The sequence below is a fragment of the Drosophila miranda genome, chromosome 4 (assembly GCF_003369915.1).
Source record: "Drosophila miranda strain MSH22 chromosome 4, D.miranda_PacBio2.1, whole genome shotgun sequence".
Taxonomy (NCBI): Eukaryota; Metazoa; Arthropoda; class Insecta; order Diptera; family Drosophilidae; genus Drosophila; species Drosophila miranda.
Genome location: NC_046677.1, coordinates 7,375,968 through 7,397,156, shown reverse-complemented (window position 1 = coordinate 7,397,156; position 21,189 = coordinate 7,375,968). Strand labels below are relative to the sequence as shown.

Genomic DNA, 21,189 nt, shown 5'->3' with positions numbered 1-21,189 from the left:
TTGTCTCTAATTAGAAATAAATCGGAAAATGGTTGTGTGCCATTCGTATTATACATATTTTGATGGCAATGTGCTCTACTCAAAATTCAAAAGGCCATTTCCATTTTGGCAATTTTCAAAATATCAAGTGTCAAATTTTTGCTGCAGAATGTAACTCACATTTTCCCCCTGACATGTAGCATTGGGGGGCACTCTGGGAGGCATTTGTGGGGCGGGTTTCACTGTGCTGACAATTTTTTGATATAGCTGAAAAATCTGCAAAAAAATTTCAACTCTCTTTTTCTTTTGTGGGTTTGTTTCTAAAATAGCAATTCCGTTGTTTGTCACTTCGAGGGCTTTTCATTTAGGTGCCTTTTTATGGGCTGTAGTCTCATGTGTGTGTGTCTGAGAGTGGTGGGCGTGGCACGTGTAATTACGGTCGACACTTCATTGTTTAGCCACCCTATGCAGCCCTTTCCATCATCCCTTTTGTACGGTTCAAGGCTACTTATGGGGGGGAAGGACCAGGATTTGCGTTTTTAATTTGACATTTCATCTGGGTTTGTAGTTGAATGGAGTGTTGGCTCACTTTGGGTGTGGAAATAAAGGGGGAATTATTAAAGATATGATTGTTGACTGGGGGTGTGGGATTAAGATACGTTTTGGGACATCTTAAAGTTAAGAAATGTGAAGGTTTTGTAAAGAAAGATATTCAAGAAAGATCTTTGTGTGGAATATAATAGATCATAGTAACGTGGAACTTACCTTTAAGTCATTTTGAGGGGTCTTTGTATAGCTGAGGGGTTCCTGGAGTTGGAAACCTTAACTTTTGCATAGAACTTAATTTATTCACTCTCTAAGGGAGGATCATTGCCCGTCTTTAAACCAGTTTTAGATGTAGTCACGCACTTAGAAAGTATCAAAAAGTATCTCTGAACATAAACACACACTAAAAAGTATCTATGCACTTAGAAAAATATATTTTTAGCTTCTCTAGCTCACAGACTGTCTTTCATTCTATCGTAGTGTAATTTCGAACACTTTTATAATGAAAATAGGTCTGTTGCAGGTCTGGCTTTAGTTGATAAACATATGTATACCGTACTCAACGCGTTACCATTTGATATTCCCTACCTAACCTAACGCAATCTCAAATATATTTTCTCTAGAAATTCCAAGATTCCTTTACATAGAAGCTAAGAGAAGCTTTCCAAAAAACCATTTCCACCCCAGGGAAAGGGGTTGGACATTCCAGCACACTTTAGCAGGACTTCGGGTCAACCCCAGGAAAGGACTCTGTACATCCTTTGGGCGGGAGGTGGCGGTAGCTTCGGTGCTCGCTCGTCAAGTGTTTGGCCCCGTTGTTTGTTTTGATGGAAACCACCCGATGGCCGACCCCTTGAAAGTTTTTGGTCCTGTGCGCACATCACACAAACACCCACAAAAGTGTCCCCGATACTTTCTGCCCCCTTATCCCACTCTCTGTCTCTCCCGCTCTCTCTCTCTTTCTATCTCTCTTTCTCTGTCTGTTTCCTCTGGTTGCTGGTTGCTGGCTGACTCTGCCTTCTGTCCATTATCCTCGTGGCGCATGTTTGTCTTTCATCATTTTTTTGTTTCTGTTGTTTTTTCTGTGGCGTTTCCCTACTTCTTCTTTTTTTTATGGAATTTATGTTTTTTATGCTTTGCTTTTCATCTATTTTTCTACATTTTCTGCTGACCGCAGAGCGGGAGGGGGGAGGGGAAAACTACAACGCAAGAGGACTCGAATCCTTGGCCACTTGTGAGGACTACGATGTCCACAGCTCCCAGTCGTCGTGTCGTCCATGTCCATGTCCTCTCGCCCCCATTCCATTCGTTTACATTCCTGTCTATCTTCTGGCTCTGTCTCTCTCCCTCTCCCTCTCTGTCTCCCTCTTTCTCTGTCCGTCTATCGTATGGCGGACATTTTTCTTATTTGCAATAAATTTGGTTATGAATGTTCTCTCTCCCTCTCTCCCTCCCTCCCTCTCTGCCCCTCGTTGCTGCTGCTACTGTGGCTGCCGCTTTCTGTTACTGGGAAATTGTACATAATTTTCACAATTTTGATGTTAACTTGAAAATTTACGATACGTTATTTTGAAATGATGGTTTTTGCCCGGTGGTCTGCTCTTCGGATCCACTCCAACAGCTCCCACTGTTACGAGTATCGCTTTGGGTATATCCAGGCACTAGAAATTCATTTTTACGATACGAGATTTGGGAGAACGCAGCCCCCAGAATGGGTATTAAAATTGTCACCTAATTTTAAGGGTAACTATTCCACGGTAAAGGTATTTATACTGATGCTAAAGATACATTTTAAAACACAAATCGGAGAAGAAAATAATAGCATCTAATCTTGCATTTTTCTGTAAGCTTTAAATTTTATAATTATTATATATAAATAATTAAAATGGAAGGGGATTATAGGAGACCTAATCTTAGTGGAAGTTTTCTAGTGTTGGAAAGAATACAAATTTTGTATTTTCAAATCGTGTAAGACGTTGATAGAATAGGTTTTTATTCACTTACATCAATTATTGTATCTTCTTAAGATTTATCTCAAAATTTCACACTTTTTTGTAGGAAAAATAGTTGGAACACTGTTGAAAAAGAGTGAAATAAATTGTACTTTAGTAAAAAATGTATTTATGATTTAATTATAGTAGACTTTGCGTTGGATATTGTATCTAATTCACGCTCTAAAGTCAAATATGGTAACATTTTATAATATTTAATACAGAAATTCTAGACAGGGCTATGTTTTATATATTTTTTGACATTACATTGCTAGAAACATTATATATTAAATTTTAAAGGGGTCTAATGATAAATAAACTATAAATTATATAAACAATCATCAGTAATAGACAAGAAACGTTATTCGATAGGCTTTATGAATCTGATACCAGATAAATCTAAGATTAAGATACAGTTAAAACTAAGAAGTAGATTTGATTAATTTTTATATATTTTCAGCTCATTTACTTAAGCTTAGATTTAATTCTCCTCATTAATTATTCATATAAAATGTCGCGCGTCATGCAGCAGCACCACTCGTCAGGTTCAAACTTTATTATCAAAAATAAGATCCACAAAAATTAGCTATAAATTGGTTAAGGAGTAAGTTGGTTTCGTGCTTTATTTTAAGGTTTTCTAAAAAAATTATTTCTAAACATTCTTTCAAGAGTACCAATAGACCTTCCACAGTAGCCCCCCCACAGATCATCGACTATATACACAGTCTGCCACACATTTCTTCAAAATTCGCTGACGTATCCACAAAAAAATGACAAAATCCAGAGATACACGACGCTGTCCGAATCCCCAATCCAATCCCCGAATCCCCCAATACACCGATCCCCAAAAACTTCTAGACACATTCCGTCCATTCTGTGCCAATTTATAACCATTCCCTGCTTGCCATAAATATAAATATTTATGGTTTTGCGATACAGAACATAACTTTCCCGTTCCCCGTTCCTGTCTCCCGAAAATCGTTGCAAATCGACGCAAAGTGCTCTAATTTACGTCAACTTTTTGGGGGGCAAGAAAAAAAAGACGAAAAGCTAAACGAGAAACGAGGAACGAGAGAAAACTGTCGCACAATTAGGAATAAGAAATATTGAAGTGTCTGGAAAAACAGAGGAGTCCGGCAATGTCCTGTGAGGACATTCCCTCTGATGATGGCTCCACAAGCGAAATAAAATTAATTTATGAAAACTATTTGCGCGCAGGACACAGGACCCAGGGCACAGGACACAGGACCGTCCTCCAAGCTGTCGCTGTAGCGTCCATTGTCCTGCTGCTCGATGGATAGACACGCGCTCGTCATAATTCCTGTATAATCTATGTACGATTTGAGTAAAAACAAAGGAAAGCCCGAGCATAAATTTCACATTTTATGTGCGCTTCTCCTTCGTCTGGCTTTTGGGTCCTTCGGGGTCCTTGTGCGGGCACTGTGTCATTAGGAGAAATAAAATATGCTACTGCTGCGAGAGTCCTTTCTCCCCCCCCCCCCCACGCTTCGTTTTGGGCATGTCCTGTCCTGTTCGGTCCTGCGGAATGTCAAACAAACGATGGAACCATCAACTTTATGGGCAAATAACACAAATTACACAACGAAAGAACACAAAGAGGAATTGGCCAAGGATATCCTATGGATATGTCCATGTTCATGTCTTGTCTTGTCAATTTTGTTGTCTACAAAGTGTTCTGGAAATGCAATTGTTGAGTAAGAGATACATCGGTTTGCGAACTTATTTCTTGTAAAAAATATACTAGGAAGTGCTTGAAAGATTTAGGTTTTATACAAAATTGAAGCTCATGCATTCAAAACCGTTTTTGTCGAGGCACAGACACGCTTTGCAGCTTATTCCTTTGAGAAACGATTTTAGGAACAGCTTGAAATGTTTAAAGAAGCAGTTTTGGGTTGTTCTTTCGAAGAAAAAGTGTACCAATTCCATTCGTAATTGAAGAAAAAACGTTTCTGTCGAGGCACAATAATAAAATGATCTCTAGATACAAGTTTAGAAGTTCCTTTAATAATTTCAACGAAAACCTGAACGTTTTTGTCGAGGCACACATGAAAATCTTTCCTGTATCTTCTGCTTCATTCATCCAACCTCATATGCCATCATTGTGCATATTTCCCTGAAAAATGGAACTTCCTCAAAGTTTTCAATGAGGCCCACTTCATTCCAGCTCCCCTGTAGCTTCTCCTGACTATTTCTGCCACTAATTCCAACAACTCGTATCACATTAAATATGATTCGTAATAGGCAACTGTTGCTGTCATTCGGCGAGGGCCCTCTGACAGTTGGGTTCACCCCAGTCACCCCACACCTTGACTGTAATTTTCGTCGTGTCCGCAGAAATCTCAACTCAAGACCAATTATGAATAGAACAATTAATCTCTAATTATGCCTGAATATCTGTCATGCGAATTATAAGCAAGAAATTAAATGAATATCAACAAGAAGACAGAAGACACGAGAAGGAGAGAGCATCCCAGCATCTCGGAGGAGATCGCCACAGATCATATCTTTGGGTGCCAACAGCCACAGAGAGTCATCGTCTGATGTTGTTGCTGCTGCTCCATGTGGCTGCCTGCCTCTTCTGGGGACCCCTCTGGGACGGGGCCATGTTCGCCTGTGCCGCCTGGCTGATCGGATTATGACAGCCAACGACACAACAACAGCAGCAGCAGCAGCAGCAGCAAAAGATGCCTACCAACAGATGCAAACGGATGCGAGAGATGCGAGAGATGCAAGAGATGCAAGAGATGTGCGGCACATTTTGATTTGGATTAAGTGAAAATTCATTAGATAATTTTCAGGCCGTGTGTTGTCGTTGATGGGAAGATGCCATGCATACAGCCTGCTTACGGCCTTATAGCCTCCAATAGTGCGGGGGGAGGGGGAGGGGGACGGCTAAGTATGCCACTTAGTTTATATTAGCAGCGATTAAAATCGAATGCGGCGACTCGTCTCGCCTGGTTTAATGTCACGGAAGTCGCGAATGATGTGTTGATGGAATATAAGCTCATTAAATGAAAGGATTCCACTGCAAGTTTGTTGCCAATATTTCTGTTTTCCTCCACTTCAATGCAATTTCCCACAATCGTTTTTGCCTTGGCGCCTTGGACACCAAATAAAGATGCAAATGACTCTCTGTGAGCCATAAAAAACCCCCCACACTCTGACTGACAGACCAAACACGTAGACAAACAATGCAGCAGCAGCAGAAGGATATGTGGGTCCTGCAGTGATCAAAGCAGACAAGTGGGGAGTCCATTAAAACACTAACGTCACGTCAAGCGGCCAATGATGAATGTGGCCCAAGGATGAACGGACGAGCAGACGAACGGCCGAGGATAGATGGACGAATGTTGCCACAAGGCTGGCCTGGACGTGGCTGCTGCACAAGGACTGAAGACAAAAGGATGTGCAAAAGTGCAGGCGAAAATCAGCCAAAAAGAGCCGGCCAAAAGGGAGGCACAAGGCGAAGCTCCAATCGTAGGAGAGAAACAATTGCCAAACGCCTGGACGCCGGACGTTCGAGGATGTGATGGCAATTTAAGTCCGACAGTCACTCACCAAAATGGGTGGCACTGTGCGAGTGGGCGTGGCGTGCAACATCTCCATGTGTCTGTCTGAGCGGAAGTGACGGGAAGTGCGCCCCTTTTGCAGCGCCATCATGAAGTCATTCACTCAATTTATCGTTTGATGAATGTCCTGCCAGATAGTCCTCGTCCTGCCTGCTACTCTGTGGTGTCCTGCGTCCTGGTGGTATCCCCCACTGCCCTGGGGGGCGTTGATGTTGCAACACACACACGTTTAATGGCCTTTTGAGCAGTTGATAAACGTTTCGCTCGTTTGGCGTTGATGAAATGTTGTCGTTGTCGTTGTCCTTGCGTGTCCTTTCTCTCTCTCGTTGGTTGCATGCATCATCGTTTATTTATGCCTGGCATATGGGGCATATGGGGCATATATCCTCCTGCTGAATCTCTGGATCTGCGTTTAGGTTTTGCCCAAAAATGTTCTAATTGTTTTTGTTTGGTTCTCGCTCTTTTTGATTTATGAGCCTCTGTTTTTGGGCTGCGTTTTTCTTTCTTTTTGGTGGCATTTGAGTGCTGCTGTATGTTGCATTGGTTGCACAGTCCTCTCTGGCTGATGACAATGACACTATTATGATGTCAGTGGCTGACAGGCGACATACTCGTTCACATTTGACGCTGGCGGTGGATAGAGCGACTCGCTGAAAGGATGTGGGTGTGGCAAAGGGTTCACTTTTGACAGGAGAAAGCATGATAGGAATAGCTAGAAGTTTCTGAAAGGATGGTGTCGTTCCTTATGACTTTTCAACGGATAAAGGAGTCGGTAGTGGCTGGTTTCCTGGTGTTTTATGATCTTGTTTACGTCCAATTGCTGACTTTGTTTATTGGTTGTCGGATTTCTAGAGTTTAGCCTCAAAAGATACATAGATAGAATGGATACAAATAGATAGATACATATCTAGGGATTTTTATATATATTTTTTTTAAATTAAAATATTTAAATATCTAAAGATCTCTGTACCACTCTTTCTTACCCTCCCTCTATTTCCCAGCGTGGCTTAGCCTCACTCTCTCCCAGCGTGGCTTACCCTTCCTGGCTCTCTCCCAGCGTGGCGTCCTCCTGCTCTGTGACCTCCAATACCTCTTTTTTTGCCTCCCGTCCCTGGGAAATCCCCTTAAATGCCACCGCAACTGTGCTTTTAAATCATTTTGATAATGACATGCCGTGTCGCCTTCCTTTTTTTTTTTGGAGAGTCATCGAGTCATCGGTGTTTATATTTTTAGCACAAACCACAGAGCCCCGAGCCCCGAGCACCGCGTGTTTTGTGTATATTTTTGTGATTTGATTTTTATGACGTGTAGTAATTTGTTGGCTCGTTAAGTTTCTTTAATAGGAGGCCTCCCTCTTCGTTGCGGTGCAACCCGTTCGTTGCATGATCTTTTTGGTGGGGGGCTGCCCACCGCCTGCATTGCTGGTCAATAAAATCTTTACGAAAAAATCTTTTACGACCCGCAGCGGCAGCGGCAGCGGCAGCAACCAAAAGGCAGGGAAATCCTCAACCGAAAAATGTTTTTTATTGCACCAGAAACACTCAATAAAAGCGAATTATTAGTGTTGGATTGCCTTTTGTTTTTCCCCAGTTCTATTCTATATTTTTATCCGCTTTTCCATGAGCTTTTTCCGCTTTCTTTTTGTTTGGAGTTTTTTTTTTTTTTTTTAGGTGTAAATGCATTTTTATTACAAATTTAAAGCCCAACAACAGTTTATAGTGTGCCTTTTTTTCTCCATTTTGTGTGTCCCGAATGTAAGCCCTTAAGGGTTTTTCTCACTTTTTGGAATATTCTTTTAAAAATTGTGTGATCTGTTGTTTATGGAAATACATATTTATTGCCGGGCTTTTCCATTTCGTGAATTATGAGATTTGATTAATTGGTTTAATGGAAACACGAGAGATAGAACCACAGATAACGTTGTGGATGCATTTGTTGCACTCAAAAATACAAACAAATTTTAGAAATGCAATCGCATAGATTTATGTGCATAAATATTTTAAGATCTGAAAGTATATATGGGATACTAAAATATAGGGAACAGATACAAAACCAAAGTCCAAGACACCTCTAAAATACAAAAAAAAAGGTAAAGATACGTATACGTATCTCACAGATACATAATTTTCTTAGGTAAATTAGGGTATCCTTTAGATTATACAAAATAAACTCACCAAAATATGTATTAAATGCAATAAAATACGCAAATATGTAAAAAGTCTTAGAATTTCAATATAAATTTAAAAAAACCGATATGAGATTTAAACTAATTAGATTTAAATTAAAAATTAATTAAACTAAATTTTTGTAATAAATTTAATTTCTTTTCAAAAATGTCCTTTCAAGGGCATATACTTGTTTTGGGAAAGAGATAATCTAAGATTATTATTAAGATCATTAAAGTTAATATAATTATTGATTATAATCAGTCGTTTGATAAACTAAAAAAAAATGTCCGTCTCTTAGGGAAATATTTTTGCGGCATTCTATCTATAATAATTATTCCATCCCAATGATTTTTGAAATCAGTTAGATCATAAAATAATAATTATAATAATAATTAGTAATAAAATCGTGGCTTTAAAACAGTTTTTAACGCTTATTAAGCAGCTATAAAATTCTTAAAATTGTTTTTTTTAATTTAATTTTAATTTAATAATTTGTATATGTTTCACTGACAGATGTACAAAATGGTCAACAATCGTGTTAAAAATATCAATATTCTCTGCAAATCTAATGCGGACTTCTTTCATTTCGAATGTCCTTTACGTTTTTGTTTTGAATTCGAACTCCTATTGGAGACACTCGTCCCGAACATTGGCAGGGTACCGTACGACGTGTCACTGTAGGTGGAATATGTCGAGTGCACGGAGACCCGGGCCTTGGCAGCGGCCATCTGCTTCTCCACGGAACTGCGGCGATAGCGATGGATATTGCCGGATTTTCCGATATTACCACCGGGACCGATTCTTTTCGGCTTCGGGTGGCGCCTCAGCCATGTCCAGGATTTGCTTACATCAAAGGGTTCGTGCACAAGCACGGGTATTGGCTCTCCGTAGTAATATCTTTTGCCGGATTTTCCTGGTTTTTTCTTGATAATCTGTGGCATGTTTGCGGCAGCCTCTTTGGCCTTTGCGGCAGCTTTACTGGACTTTGTGGCCCCTCCCTCATTGGTCTTTGGTTTTTTCGCTTTAACTTTTTCCTTAAAATCGTCTAAATTATCGCTGTCGGGCCATGGGGTTTTCCGTTTGTAGTCCTGTGAACTTTGATGGCCAATGGATTTGCTTTGCGATGTTCTAATTACAGATGAAAAGTGGGCTTTCGTTTTCACTTTATCTACGTTTGTATCCGTTTGTTCGGGGTACGCCGGATTACCGGGATCCCCTTTGGCAATGGCTTTATCTTTAGCCGATTTACTCTTATCCTGACTGCCGTACTTCTGTCGGCCTTTTGCTTGACCTTTGTCACCTTTCTCCCCTTTTGGAAGGTTATCCTTGTCCTTGTTCGATGGATTCGTAATATCGTTATACTCATCTGTTCCTTCTTTCTGACTAGCATCGGCTGCACCTTTTCCATCTTTCTGGTAGGCACCGGCTACTCCTTTTCCATCTTTTGAGAAGCCATCGGCTGCACCTTTACCATCTTTCTGGTAGCCATCGGTTTTACCTTTTCCATCCTTCGAGAAGCCATCGGTTCTGCCTTTTCCATCCTTCGAGAAGCCATCGGTTCTGCCTTTTCCATCTTTCTGGTAGCCATCGGTTTTACCTTTTCCATCCTTCGAGTAACCATCGGCTGCACCTTTTCCATCCTTCGAGTGGCCATCGGCTGCCCCTTTTCCATCCTTCGAGTAATCATCGGCTGCCCCTTTTCCATCCTTCGCGTAACCATCGGCTGCATCTTTTCCATCTTTGGAGAAGCCTTCCAGTTTTCCCTCCTTCTGTTTTCCTTTTCCACTCTTCTGCTGTCCATTGGCTTTATCTTTGCCCTCTTTCGTGCTTCCCGTAGCTTTTCCCTTTCCCTTCTCGAGGTCCTGTTCGAGGTCCTTGCTTGATGGATTCGTAATCTCGTTATACTCATCCGATAAGCGACGCTGCAGGCGCTTGCTTTTGGTAATATCTTTCTGTTGTTTCGGTTCCACGTCGAGACCTGTCACTGCATCTATCAGAGTGTCCAAGTCCTTGGTGAGCTTCGTCTTCTTATTCACGCCATCGATCAGAGAGGAGAGCTCTTTGCCGCGAGGAGAGGATCCTGGTTTTTCGTCCCTACTAAATCCTCTTCCGCTACCATCCTGATCGGCTTGTAATACCTGGCCGTCGGGTCCCTTGAAAAGAGTTTCATCGAAGGGGATACTAAAAGATTCGGACAGTCTTCTTCCGGCCCCAAAGGGTCCTCCGTTGAGTCCTCCTCTGCCCCACGGCGAGCCCTTTAGTCCAAAAGGGTCGCCCCTGTCGGGCGTTAGGATCCCAGCGCCCGGTCCAAAGGCATTTGGGGGGCCAAAGGGTGTTCCAAAGCAGGGAATTCCATACTCTGGGGGCTTGCGCTCCCGGAACTCATACCAATCGCAATGTGTGCCAATTCTGTTGAGATTTCGGGCCAACTCCTGAGCTCTTTCATTCGATTCCTGGATCCTCCGCTGGCCCCTGTCCTGGGCAGCGCTCTCCGGACCGATGCCGGCGCGTTTTGCTCTGCTTTTCCCACGTCTTCGTCTCATGATTACATCTCCAAAGAGCGCGTCATGTGCCCCATTATCCGCATCTGGTCGTTCTCTCAATACGGATTGCATTATTTGGATGAGTTTCTTGAGGGACTCAGGATGGTAGGGATTCCTTAGGTTGCCCTGGCTATCAAAGATCCCCATGTAGTAATCGCACGTGTCATAGTTCGACAGCGGCACGTGACACGTACTCCATGGATGTCCAACCGGATTGAGGACCTTGCTAAAGTTCTGCAGCGTCAGGGAGTACAGAAACTCACAGACCACATCTGCCGGTCGTCCGAGGATCTTGCCCAGAGCAGAGATAATACTTTGATTGATCAGAAACCAACGCTGCTTGTCCGTGAGACAATTCTCATTCAGTTTTCCATTCATTTTCTTAATCGGCGCTCGGATGTTCGGTGAAGGCACTTGCCACACGGCTGGATGATAATGACACCGACAGGCGGCCGGCGTGGGCTTGTATCGTTCGAGGCAAGGGCCCAAATCGAACATTTCGGGGGCGCCAATTATTTTATTCGTGGAAACCATTTTGTAATTCTGTTAGTAAAAAGAGTCGAAACGTATTTTTACCGAACCTGTCATCCCAAATGATTATAAAATACAGAATTATGGAGTTTTAAATCGTGTGAGGATATCCGGGAATGTTACCGGACGGGAATCTCCAAGGTCTTGGCTGGTGGATCCTTAACATCATGATTGTTTTAATTTATTTTAATTAATATTTAATTTAATTTCCATATTTTCTGTTGTTTTGTCAAACCTTTGACATTTTTCTGACAGTCTTTTTATACAATTTAAGAGATAATTTATTACAAAATATATGTAAGTCCGAAGAGGAAGATCTATTCTTCAACAGAGATCCATGATATCTTTGATCTATAGACCTTATAACAGGCCTGCAATCCACCTGACCCTCCATCAATGATATTATGCCAAAAGAAAGAAAGAAAAAAATAGGTAAAGGGTAAAAAATAAAAGAATGCAAAAAATAAAACCCGAATAAAATATGACAATGGGACGCACACCCCCTGCCGCCTTTCCCTCTGCTGCAACAACAATTAACACACACACACAAACACAAAAGCAAAGCAAAAGTAAAATAAAACAAATAAAAAAACAAAAAGAAACAACGATTGGGTGCACAAGGGAGACAGCACTATCTACGGTGGTGCGAAAGGGAAAGAAACAAAACTAAAACGAAGCGAAGCGAAGCGAGAGAGAGCGCACCACAGAGAGCGAGAGAGCGAGAGCGAGCGCACACAGAGAGACCATCAGCGTAGGACGCTGTATAAGGGGAAATAACGGGGCAATATGTGGAACAAACTGGCAATGGAACAGATGTCTCTGCAAAAGGGGAAGTACAGCGAGAGCGAACAGCCTGCTCTCGCTCTCTCTCTCTCTCTGGTTATGCTCTTTCTCTCACGTTCGCTCTCTCTCTCTCGCGCGCGCTCCAACACAAACAAAGCAGCACACACACTCACACTCTCGCACGAATGCAGAATGGAGCACGCGATGCATGCAACTTTTGCCGGCAAATTAGCGGCAGAGAGACGCCAACGCCAACGTCGAACTCGACGTACGACCTCCAACCTTCACTCCCCACCCCCCTCCACTCGGCACCAGGAAGAACTCTTCCCCGCATGAACAAAAAGAGTCTCGAATGCTAGAAGGTGCTTGATTTAATTATTCCAAATAAAATGTAGAATTTTATAATTTTATGGGAGTGAAAATATAAGAAAATATTCGAAATTCCCGTGTACCGGGTACCACTCATTTCCGATGCTATTCAGCTCTTTAAACTCTTCTAAAGATTAAGAAATTTCCATTTTCTATTAAACGATGAATTTCTTCCTAAAATTTGTGTACGAAAACTCTTCAATTGCCGAGGAAATACTAAATATCAATATATGATTTAGGTTAAACCAAAGAAGACCCCACCACACGCTCCACACAGCACACACCCCACCTCCACTCAAATAAAAGAACCACTAAAGCGTTGCAACAACAACATCAAACGGCGGTGCGCACACACACACACACACACACACACGAGGTTTTGCTTTATTTACGCATAATTTTAGAAAATTTATGAGCATCGCTTCAGCGTCTGTGGAAAGGTATTTCGGATTGTACATAAATTTTAGAGGTTCCAGAAACCCCAAAAGAAAAGATACACCAATCGAAGTTCAAAGGCCCAGAAGTCTCAATAAAATATTAAAAATTAGCCATGATATAAATACAAGTAATACTTGACTTGGAGGCGCCGCTGCCGGGCGTGTTGCCACCCACAACGTGCCACAAAGGAGGCCGACACGGAAGTGTCTTTCAGTTGCAACGATTGTGGGGGCAATAAAGCCGATCGAAGATTAAAGGCGGCTGCTTCCGTGGCGAGACTTCAAACGGAGACGAACCTGTACTCTTTGTTGGTTCTCATCATAATTTTAACAATCGAATGAGTTTCTAATTTGTTTATTTGTTTGTTGTAGTGCCAGTAGTGCCAGCGGCTGCCCTTTGAACCCCCTATTGAACTCAGGTGCGAACTGATGGATTGTGATCTTCCATCCTTTCCTTTAAAAACGGGATATCCATCGGGTGTTAATCATCCGCGAATTGTGGAAATCTTTCCAGATCAAAGATCTATATCATTTCGTGACCTGATAAAAACCAATGATCTGTGATCTATCTATGGGAAATGGAAAATTGCTGGTTTTGCTGGTATTTACAGGGATCGTTTATACGTTCTTTGTCAGGTTGTTTTCTGGTGTGAACTTATCAAAGTAAATGGAAAATCATAAGTAATAATTATTTTACATGATGTGAGAGAATTCCTAATTGGGTGAGAAATTTTGTTTTATTTTTGAAAGTCTGTTCTAAATATTTTTCCCCCATCAATATACCTTTTCTTTAAACCTAAATTTCATTTCCCAACTAAAACCCACTAAGCCCCATTCGATATTGTACTGCCAGTGCATAAGCAACTGAAATTTCTACTAATCAAAAAAAACTAAAATAAAAAAAAAACTTAAAAAATGAATCCCATTTCGGGGGAAGCAAAGAAAAGTCCTTCCAATGATGAGTTTTTGACACCACTCAACAAGGAGAGGGTCCAGCAGCTGGAGACAGTGTTGGGCGAGGTTCTCAAGGAGCCAGAAGGTACACCCCAAAAGGAGGAGGTTGCTGTTCAAGAGACAGAGGACACCGACCAGAAAGATGACACCGGCGAGCAGCTCAACAAATTCTGGATCGCCATCAGCGGTTACCCTTTGGAACGGGCTTATCGGGTCTATCGCTTCTTCAACGACATCGGCCCGATCAAGAACAGAGGTTTCACCCAGACGAACGTCATGTATCTGAAGTACCACACCACCGTGGACTGTCGGATAGCCTTGAGCTACGATGGCCAGAAGATTGGCTATGGCGGGGAGATCCGCGTCAGCGTTAAGCCCGAGAATCCCATGGCATTGAAGGCCTTTCTGGGCGCCATAGAAGAGATGGACGAGGTTACTGTCGCCACTGATGGTGGCCCACCCATGGCCGATGCTGTGACTCCAACGGACTTGCCGGCTTCGTTTTGCATAGATATGGAGTCTACCATTCAGAAAAAGGAGGCCCCAAATCAGAAGGAAGAGCAGGACCAGAAGGAGGAGCAGAAGCTGGAGCAGAAGCTGGAGCAGGAGCTGGAGCAGTCGTCGGAGCCGGAGGAGGTCAAGGTTGAGCCTCCTGTGGACGTCGTTCCACCCAAAAAGTACGGCTTCTTTCAATGGCTTAAAGAGAAGTTATCCCAAATTTTTTTCTTCTATTAAATTTGACTACTTTTTCGTTGATTTCTGATGTTTAAAATGCGCCTGCTCTGTTGTTGATTCTCTGTAACGAATAAATTGGATAAATATATCCATGAATATATCGTTTGACTAATTATGCGAATACTTTTGTCCAATGACTAATCAATGGGGGTTACAAATCATCCAATAACAATGCTGCCAAATGGAAATAACTGATAAAATTGTACGAGTATTCTGTACAGAACAGAAAACAGGGCGCCGCATTCATAGAATTTTTAATTACAATAAATCAATTGAAATAAAATGTAATTTTTCAATTTTATCAAATTGTCATTATGCGTAATTAATTCCTATGCACAAATGCATTTTAGTGTGGCGCCACCACAGTGTGTGTGTGCCCCCAAAAATTGCACTGCCCCCCGCCGCCATAGTGTGTGTGTGGGGGGGGGGGGGGGTGGCGTTTGCTGTTGCTTAATTATTATATATGTAATTTATTTGCCCCACAGTTATTCCCACAATCCGGGATTGCTAAAAAGTACTGTATACGGGGCGGGGTGGACACGCTGCACTGTGCTTTAATGCCACATTAATCCCGTGCCGCACGCACAAAAACGCACTCGAAAAAGTGCGGGAAATGACAGTAACACAGCAAACAAAACCCACACAACAAAAGCAATTCAAATGCACGCGAATGCATAGAATGCATAATTAATTTTTATTTTGATGACAACGTCAACGCACCGTCACACCAGACAACAAAACCTGCGCCTTCTCAACCTCAGGCCTCAGGCTACCGACCTCCGACCTCATGGACTCTCTGGGGCGCCCATTGGCATGTCCATTGCAATTATTTTGGATTGGATAAATGTATATAAATGTATATATACCTGTAGAAATCAATGTATATGTATATATAGTTCCTGCCATTTGGTTGTAGGCTCTATCGGCGCCGATATGCCGCCTATGCTCTCTCTTTCTTTTGGTATTTTTATTTTGGTAGGACAGCCAATGCAGACCGCGATCTATCTCCAAATAATATAAAAATATTGAGATTTACTTATATATCCCTCGACTCTTTGAGTATCGGGTATAAAAACACGTTTTTGTCGAGGCACAAACTTTGGACAATCAAAGGAAAGTGTTTTGGAAGGTTTATGAAAGATATGATTGAAAATATAATAATTTTAACTAAAACTATGTCTGTTTTGTGGAGGTTAAATTTAGGAAATTATTGTAAAAAGCAAACAAAGCTTAGATTCAACGATCCAATGATATGTGTGTCGTTTATAGAAATGGATCTACATTGGATCTACGAAGATGTACATTTTTGGTGAAGAATTTTACTCTAAGGTTACACTATCTATGTTTAAATAACGATAATGTTTGGATATTCTTGATCTTCTGCAATTCTACAAAAATTGTACATTATTTTCCATCAATATAATGCATTTTTTAATAAAATTCACTGATAAAAGCTGTAATAAAGTTTAATAAATAATAATAAAATAATAAAGTTGTTTAAAGTTTTTAAAAGTACTTCGATTAGATCACTTTTAGAATACCTATAAGGGTTCTATCTGTACAAAATATTACCAAACACTATATTTTCCCAAGACAGGAATGCCCATTTTTACAATCCACAGATACCCTTCTATTTTATTGATCTCTAAGCCCCCCTTGTAAGCCTCTCTCTCCTTTCCATTATAGACTCCATTGTGCCAACCAATTTGTGTAAAATGGCGGCATGTTGACGGCCATCTAACTGCCGTTTGGCCACACTGGCAATGGGGACCAAAAGCACAAACTGCGTTTACCCACACTGCAGACCGCAAAAAGGGCGGAAGGAGGACGAGAGGGCCCACAGAGAGGGAGAAAGGACCTGCACACATGTCAGGTTAAACACAAATTAACCTCATTTGACAAAACAAAGCGAAATAGCGCCGCTAAAATGGATAATTTGTTAAATAAATTGCTCGATTTTTATACGAATATTTTGCGGGGTGAGGGGGTTGGGAGAGAAACCATTCAAATATTTGTTGGCTGGTTATTTGCATGTACGCGAGCGATAAATACAAATAAAACTCAAAAATTCTTTTGTTATGCTTTTTCATAATCTTTTTTTTTTGTTTTTCTCTCTACGCTTAATCCGTTTTTATTTGTTTTGTTTTTGTTTAATTTTTATGCCCTTTTAGGCGTCTGTCGCCAATTATCCAACACACATTCAAATCCCTCCCCTACACCGCATCGTTGATGGTTTCCGACTGCAAATCCTCTAAAATTATTGCATTCATTAAATTTTAAACAAAGGTGATTAGATTTTATAATTTAAATGGACAAACAGGCCACGCATTTACATGGCGCCTAAAATTCCCATGTGCTAACGTTACCGTTATTCTCCCACTCGTTATTTATTTAGATTAAAAAAAACGGGGAATTTTTTCCTCTAATTTATTTGCTCGCCTTTCCCCCCCTCCCTTCTTTTTCTGCTGTTGCCTTTATCGTAATGTGGGATCAACAATTGTTTGACTTAATTTATTTATTGTTATTTTCTAATCATTTTTGGGGGATTTTTAATTGGTTTTCGGGATAAATGTAATTTTTTTTTGGCCAGCTTTTGTTCTGGAAATTATTAATTCAATGGCAGAATGCATTCGAAATTATTGCATTAATTGATAGAAAATAATAGAATGCATTGCAATGTCCAAATTTTACTGAATTCCAACGATTAACACTAGAAGAATCGTTTTTTTCGATGCACAGGTACTGCCTCTAAAGCGTCACAAATTTCCTGGGAAGCTTTGAGGATAGTCGTCATACATTTGCAAGTTTTTTCTATAAGAAAAGACTTACTTCAGCATCAAAAATTTCCTAATTGATCCTATAATTGATAAGAAATAACAAAATGCATTGCAGTGCACAAATTCTATTGAATTCTATGGATTTACACTAGAAGAAACGTTTTTGTCGATGCACAGGTACCTCTAAAACCATCTCTAAAGCGTCACAAATTTCCCAAAAAGTTTAGGGGATATTTATTTGCAGGTTTTTTCTTTAAGAAAAGGATTTCTTTAGCATCAAAAATTTCACAAAAATTGATGACATAGAGGCCGGAATTTTCTAGTTTTCTTTCACAATTTTCCCATAAAAACTTTTTAGTTTAGTATGCCATTATTTTCAAGTTTTCTCTTTAGAAATTTTCCAAATTTCTCCAAGTGTAGTAGGCCTTGATTTTGCAATTATCTTAAATTTTTCCTTTAATTTTCTCCCCAAATACAAATCCAGTTCTCAGTCAAAAGTGAAAAAGTAATCAGACAACATAAAATGTTTCCTCGTCGCCTCGTTTGGGTTTTCATAGCGGTCTGTTTTATGTGCTTGTTCAATCTGGAATATCTCGCGGATATTTTCGGCAAGGAACCAGAAGTCATATTCAATCGCTTTCTAATCAATACGCCCGGCTGTCGAGTCCGTGTTTTGGCACATCCAAAGAAACCCGTGCCATTTGTGGAGCCCATACACGTCCTGGGCTGCAGCAGACCGCAGTTGATCTCTCCGCTATATGAAGATGACAATAACTACCTGCAGGCCAGCAATATAGAGGAGGATTTGCAGTGCAAATGCTGGCAAATAGAACGCCAGGATCATCGCTCGAATAAATACCATCAGGAGAGGGAGTTCAATCTAAGTCGCGATGAAAACGAACCCATTCAAGTGGAGGCCGGCCATCAAATGTATCGCATACAATGCCGGAATAAGGAGAATGTCGTCAAATACAATGATGTTATATTCTTTATTCCACCGCCGTTCGAAGAGGAAAAGACACCCCGACCATACGAAAAGAGACCCGAACGTTTGTCTGTCATGATTTTGGGCATCGATTCGTTGTCTCAGATGCATTTCGAACGGAATTTCCCACATTTGACGAGCTTCCTGGACTACGTGCCGCACACGTTCTTCCTGGGGTACAGTCGCTTGGGTCTGGATGCCTATGAAAATGTGGTTCCCCTATTGAGTGGGCTGCGCAGCGATGAGCTGGAGGAACGTTGTCTTTCGGCGAATAAATCAACATACGATAAGTGCGGCCTTCTTTGGGAGAAGTTCAAGGATGCTGGCTATTCCACGTTCTATGGAGAGGACACCGCCAAGGGCATTTTCACGGATGGAAGAGCTGGCTTCCGGAATCAACCGACGGACTTTTATCTGCATCCCGTGCTGCTCGAAATGGACAAGCACACGCGCTACAGCATCGATGCGAGCGAGCTCATCCACTGCTCGGGAGGGCGGCAGTTTTTCGATGTCTTGAACGATTTCATCGATAAACTATCGTTTTACATGCAAACTGCTCCGTTTTTCTCGCTCTTTTGGCACTCGCAAGGCGTCAAGGACTACTATCATTATGCCCGGCGCTTGGATATGGACTACGTGAAGCGTTTGAAGCGTCTCCTGGAGATGGACATCCTAGACAATACTCTGGTGCTCCTCATGTCGGACTATGGACTGCGTTCCGGAAAATATCGCCTGACGTACAGTGGCATGCGGGAGGAGTCGCAGCCCTTTCTTCTGGCCATATATCCCGACTGGTTAAAGGCCAAATATCCCTTTGCCATGGACAACTTTAAGCAGAATGCCCACAGCCTGGTCACAGCCTTTGATCTGCATGCTACCCTCAAGGATGTGATGGATCTGAATCTTCTGAAGGACCAGCATGTGGAGAATCGAACGGATACACTGCGTGGCTATCCCCCCAAGAAGGTGCCCCGGGGCGTGAGTCTGTTTCTGCCGCTGCCCCTGAACCGGAACTGCGACTCGGCTGGCATACCATCGCACTACTGCCCCTGCACCGATCTCACGGAAATCCCCACCGACGATGGCATTGTGCTGCGTACTGCTCGTTTCCTGATCGCTTCCATCAATCAAATTATCGCTCCCCACGCGAAATGCCAACAATTGCGGCTCTACAAGGTGTTGCTTGCATATTTCGTGGATCTCGGCGAGAGTTCCTTCGTCTACGAGCTGCGGCTGCGGGTGAGCACCATCCCAGGGGATGGACTCTTCGAGGGCACGGCACGGCTCACGGACACCTTCCACTTGTCGGGACCCATCACGCGAGTGAATGAGTATCGCAGTCAGTCCTTCTGTGTCAACGAGACGAGCATCAAAATGTATTGCTATTGTCCAAACTAAAGAACTTTTCCATCAATTAAAAGCATTGGTCGAACTCTGAAAGGCTTTATCTGTGAATACTTGGGGATCTTCCATGGCGGCAATTACAATAAAACATTTCAAAATTTCTTGGTGTTTCCGTAAGCAACAAAATTATCACCTGAACAGAACGAGTCACAAAAGCCATCCAAAACATGTTTCAGATTAGCGATGGAAGCGTGTATTGATAGTCGTGTCACGAAGAGTTACATTAGCTGTGCTCTTTGTAGTAGAGGGTCCAGATTCCGGATTGGGGAACGGAGACGGAGAAGAGAATTCGAGAGAATTTAGATCCGGTTTTGAACAAACTATTAGCTCCGATTGACTTTTTCTAGTATATCCGATATGACTTACTTAATCTACCCTTTTATAATTGTATAGATTAATTAATTAATTAATATAATAATATATAATAATATAATCAGCCAGGCTCCGTTTTTCACATTCCCAAAAGTTTCCCGATTTACTTTTGATTACACATAAAACATAAAATATTTTCGTTGACGGCTTTTAATACAACGAAACGAAAAGGAAAAAAAATAGATGAATTATTGATGCATTAACATAAACTTGACACCTATATCAGGGTAATTTGGCTTTTGCTTTCTTTATAAATAATTTTAATTTACCCCAATCTCAAATTTGGCTCGGAAAAAATTGTCCAGGGCAACAACAACAACACCTTAAAACGATAACGAAACGTTTTGGGTAAAAAACGGAACCCGCCTGAATATATTAATATATATATTACTTAATGTATTAATTAATTATATAATAATAATATATAATAATTTATTTATTTATATTTAATATACATATGTATTAAATTTTTAGAAAATATATGGAGTCTAAATATAAAATATTTAATTTAAATATGAAAATATTTAATTTTAATTATTATTTATAATAATTATAATAATTATATAGAACTTCAACAATTTTTTTCAATTTGATTCAAACTCAAATCCATTTAGTCCGATGTCTCCATTGAAAATAACTGTAATATGTACGAAATATTTTAAAAAATATTAAAAATAAAAATTTCTATAATTGCATCGTAAAGTAAACATTAACGCTACATTATTAAAACAATTCTTGGCCGTTTGGCTTTAAAAAAAAAACAATAATCTCTGAAATATCGAAAAGCTTTATTTAATTTTAAAAATACCAGAATCACTGCAATAGATTGTTTTTTTTTTATATATAATCGGTAATATAAATGTACGTATGTTTGTAATGCTATATTGACGGATCTATATACTCTATATTCGTTTCATTCGAAATATATATCTATTCGCTTATGAGATGTTTATATAGCAAGAAAGGAAGGAAACCCTGATATTCTTTTATTAATATACAGGTAAAACTAGGGAGACGTTTCATTG

The 21,189-nt window shown here is 40.9% G+C and overlaps 3 protein-coding genes across 3 annotated transcripts; 2 read left to right on the top strand and 1 right to left on the bottom strand.

The window, feature by feature from the left end:
* Nucleotides 1–8,773: 8,773 nt before the first annotated feature.
* LOC108162301 lies at nt 8,774–11,572 on the bottom strand. Its single transcript, XM_017296967.2, has one exon. It carries the CDS (start codon nt 11,349–11,351, stop codon nt 8,856–8,858), a length of 2,496 nt encoding a protein of 831 aa, XP_017152456.1. The 5' UTR covers nt 11,352–11,572; the 3' UTR covers nt 8,774–8,855.
* Nucleotides 11,573–13,752: 2,180 nt separating this feature from the next.
* On the top strand, nt 13,753–14,647 carry LOC108162305. The gene has a single exon (XM_017296973.2). The coding sequence runs from the start codon at nt 13,853–13,855 to the stop codon at nt 14,624–14,626; it is 774 nt and encodes a 257-aa protein (XP_017152462.1). The 5' UTR covers nt 13,753–13,852; the 3' UTR covers nt 14,627–14,647.
* Nucleotides 14,648–17,801: 3,154 nt separating this feature from the next.
* On the top strand, nt 17,802–19,879 carry LOC108162302. The gene has a single exon (XM_033393952.1). It carries the CDS (start codon nt 17,927–17,929, stop codon nt 19,784–19,786), a length of 1,860 nt encoding a protein of 619 aa, XP_033249843.1. The 5' UTR covers nt 17,802–17,926; the 3' UTR covers nt 19,787–19,879.
* Nucleotides 19,880–21,189: the final 1,310 nt, after the last annotated feature.

Coding starts and splice junctions, on each gene's coding strand:
- LOC108162301 (XM_017296967.2), bottom strand. CDS start 11,351: ATGGTTTCCACGAATAAAATAATTGGCGCCCCCGAAATGTTCGATTTG.
- LOC108162305 (XM_017296973.2), top strand. CDS start 13,853: ATGAATCCCATTTCGGGGGAAGCAAAGAAAAGTCCTTCCAATGATGAG.
- LOC108162302 (XM_033393952.1), top strand. CDS start 17,927: ATGTTTCCTCGTCGCCTCGTTTGGGTTTTCATAGCGGTCTGTTTTATG.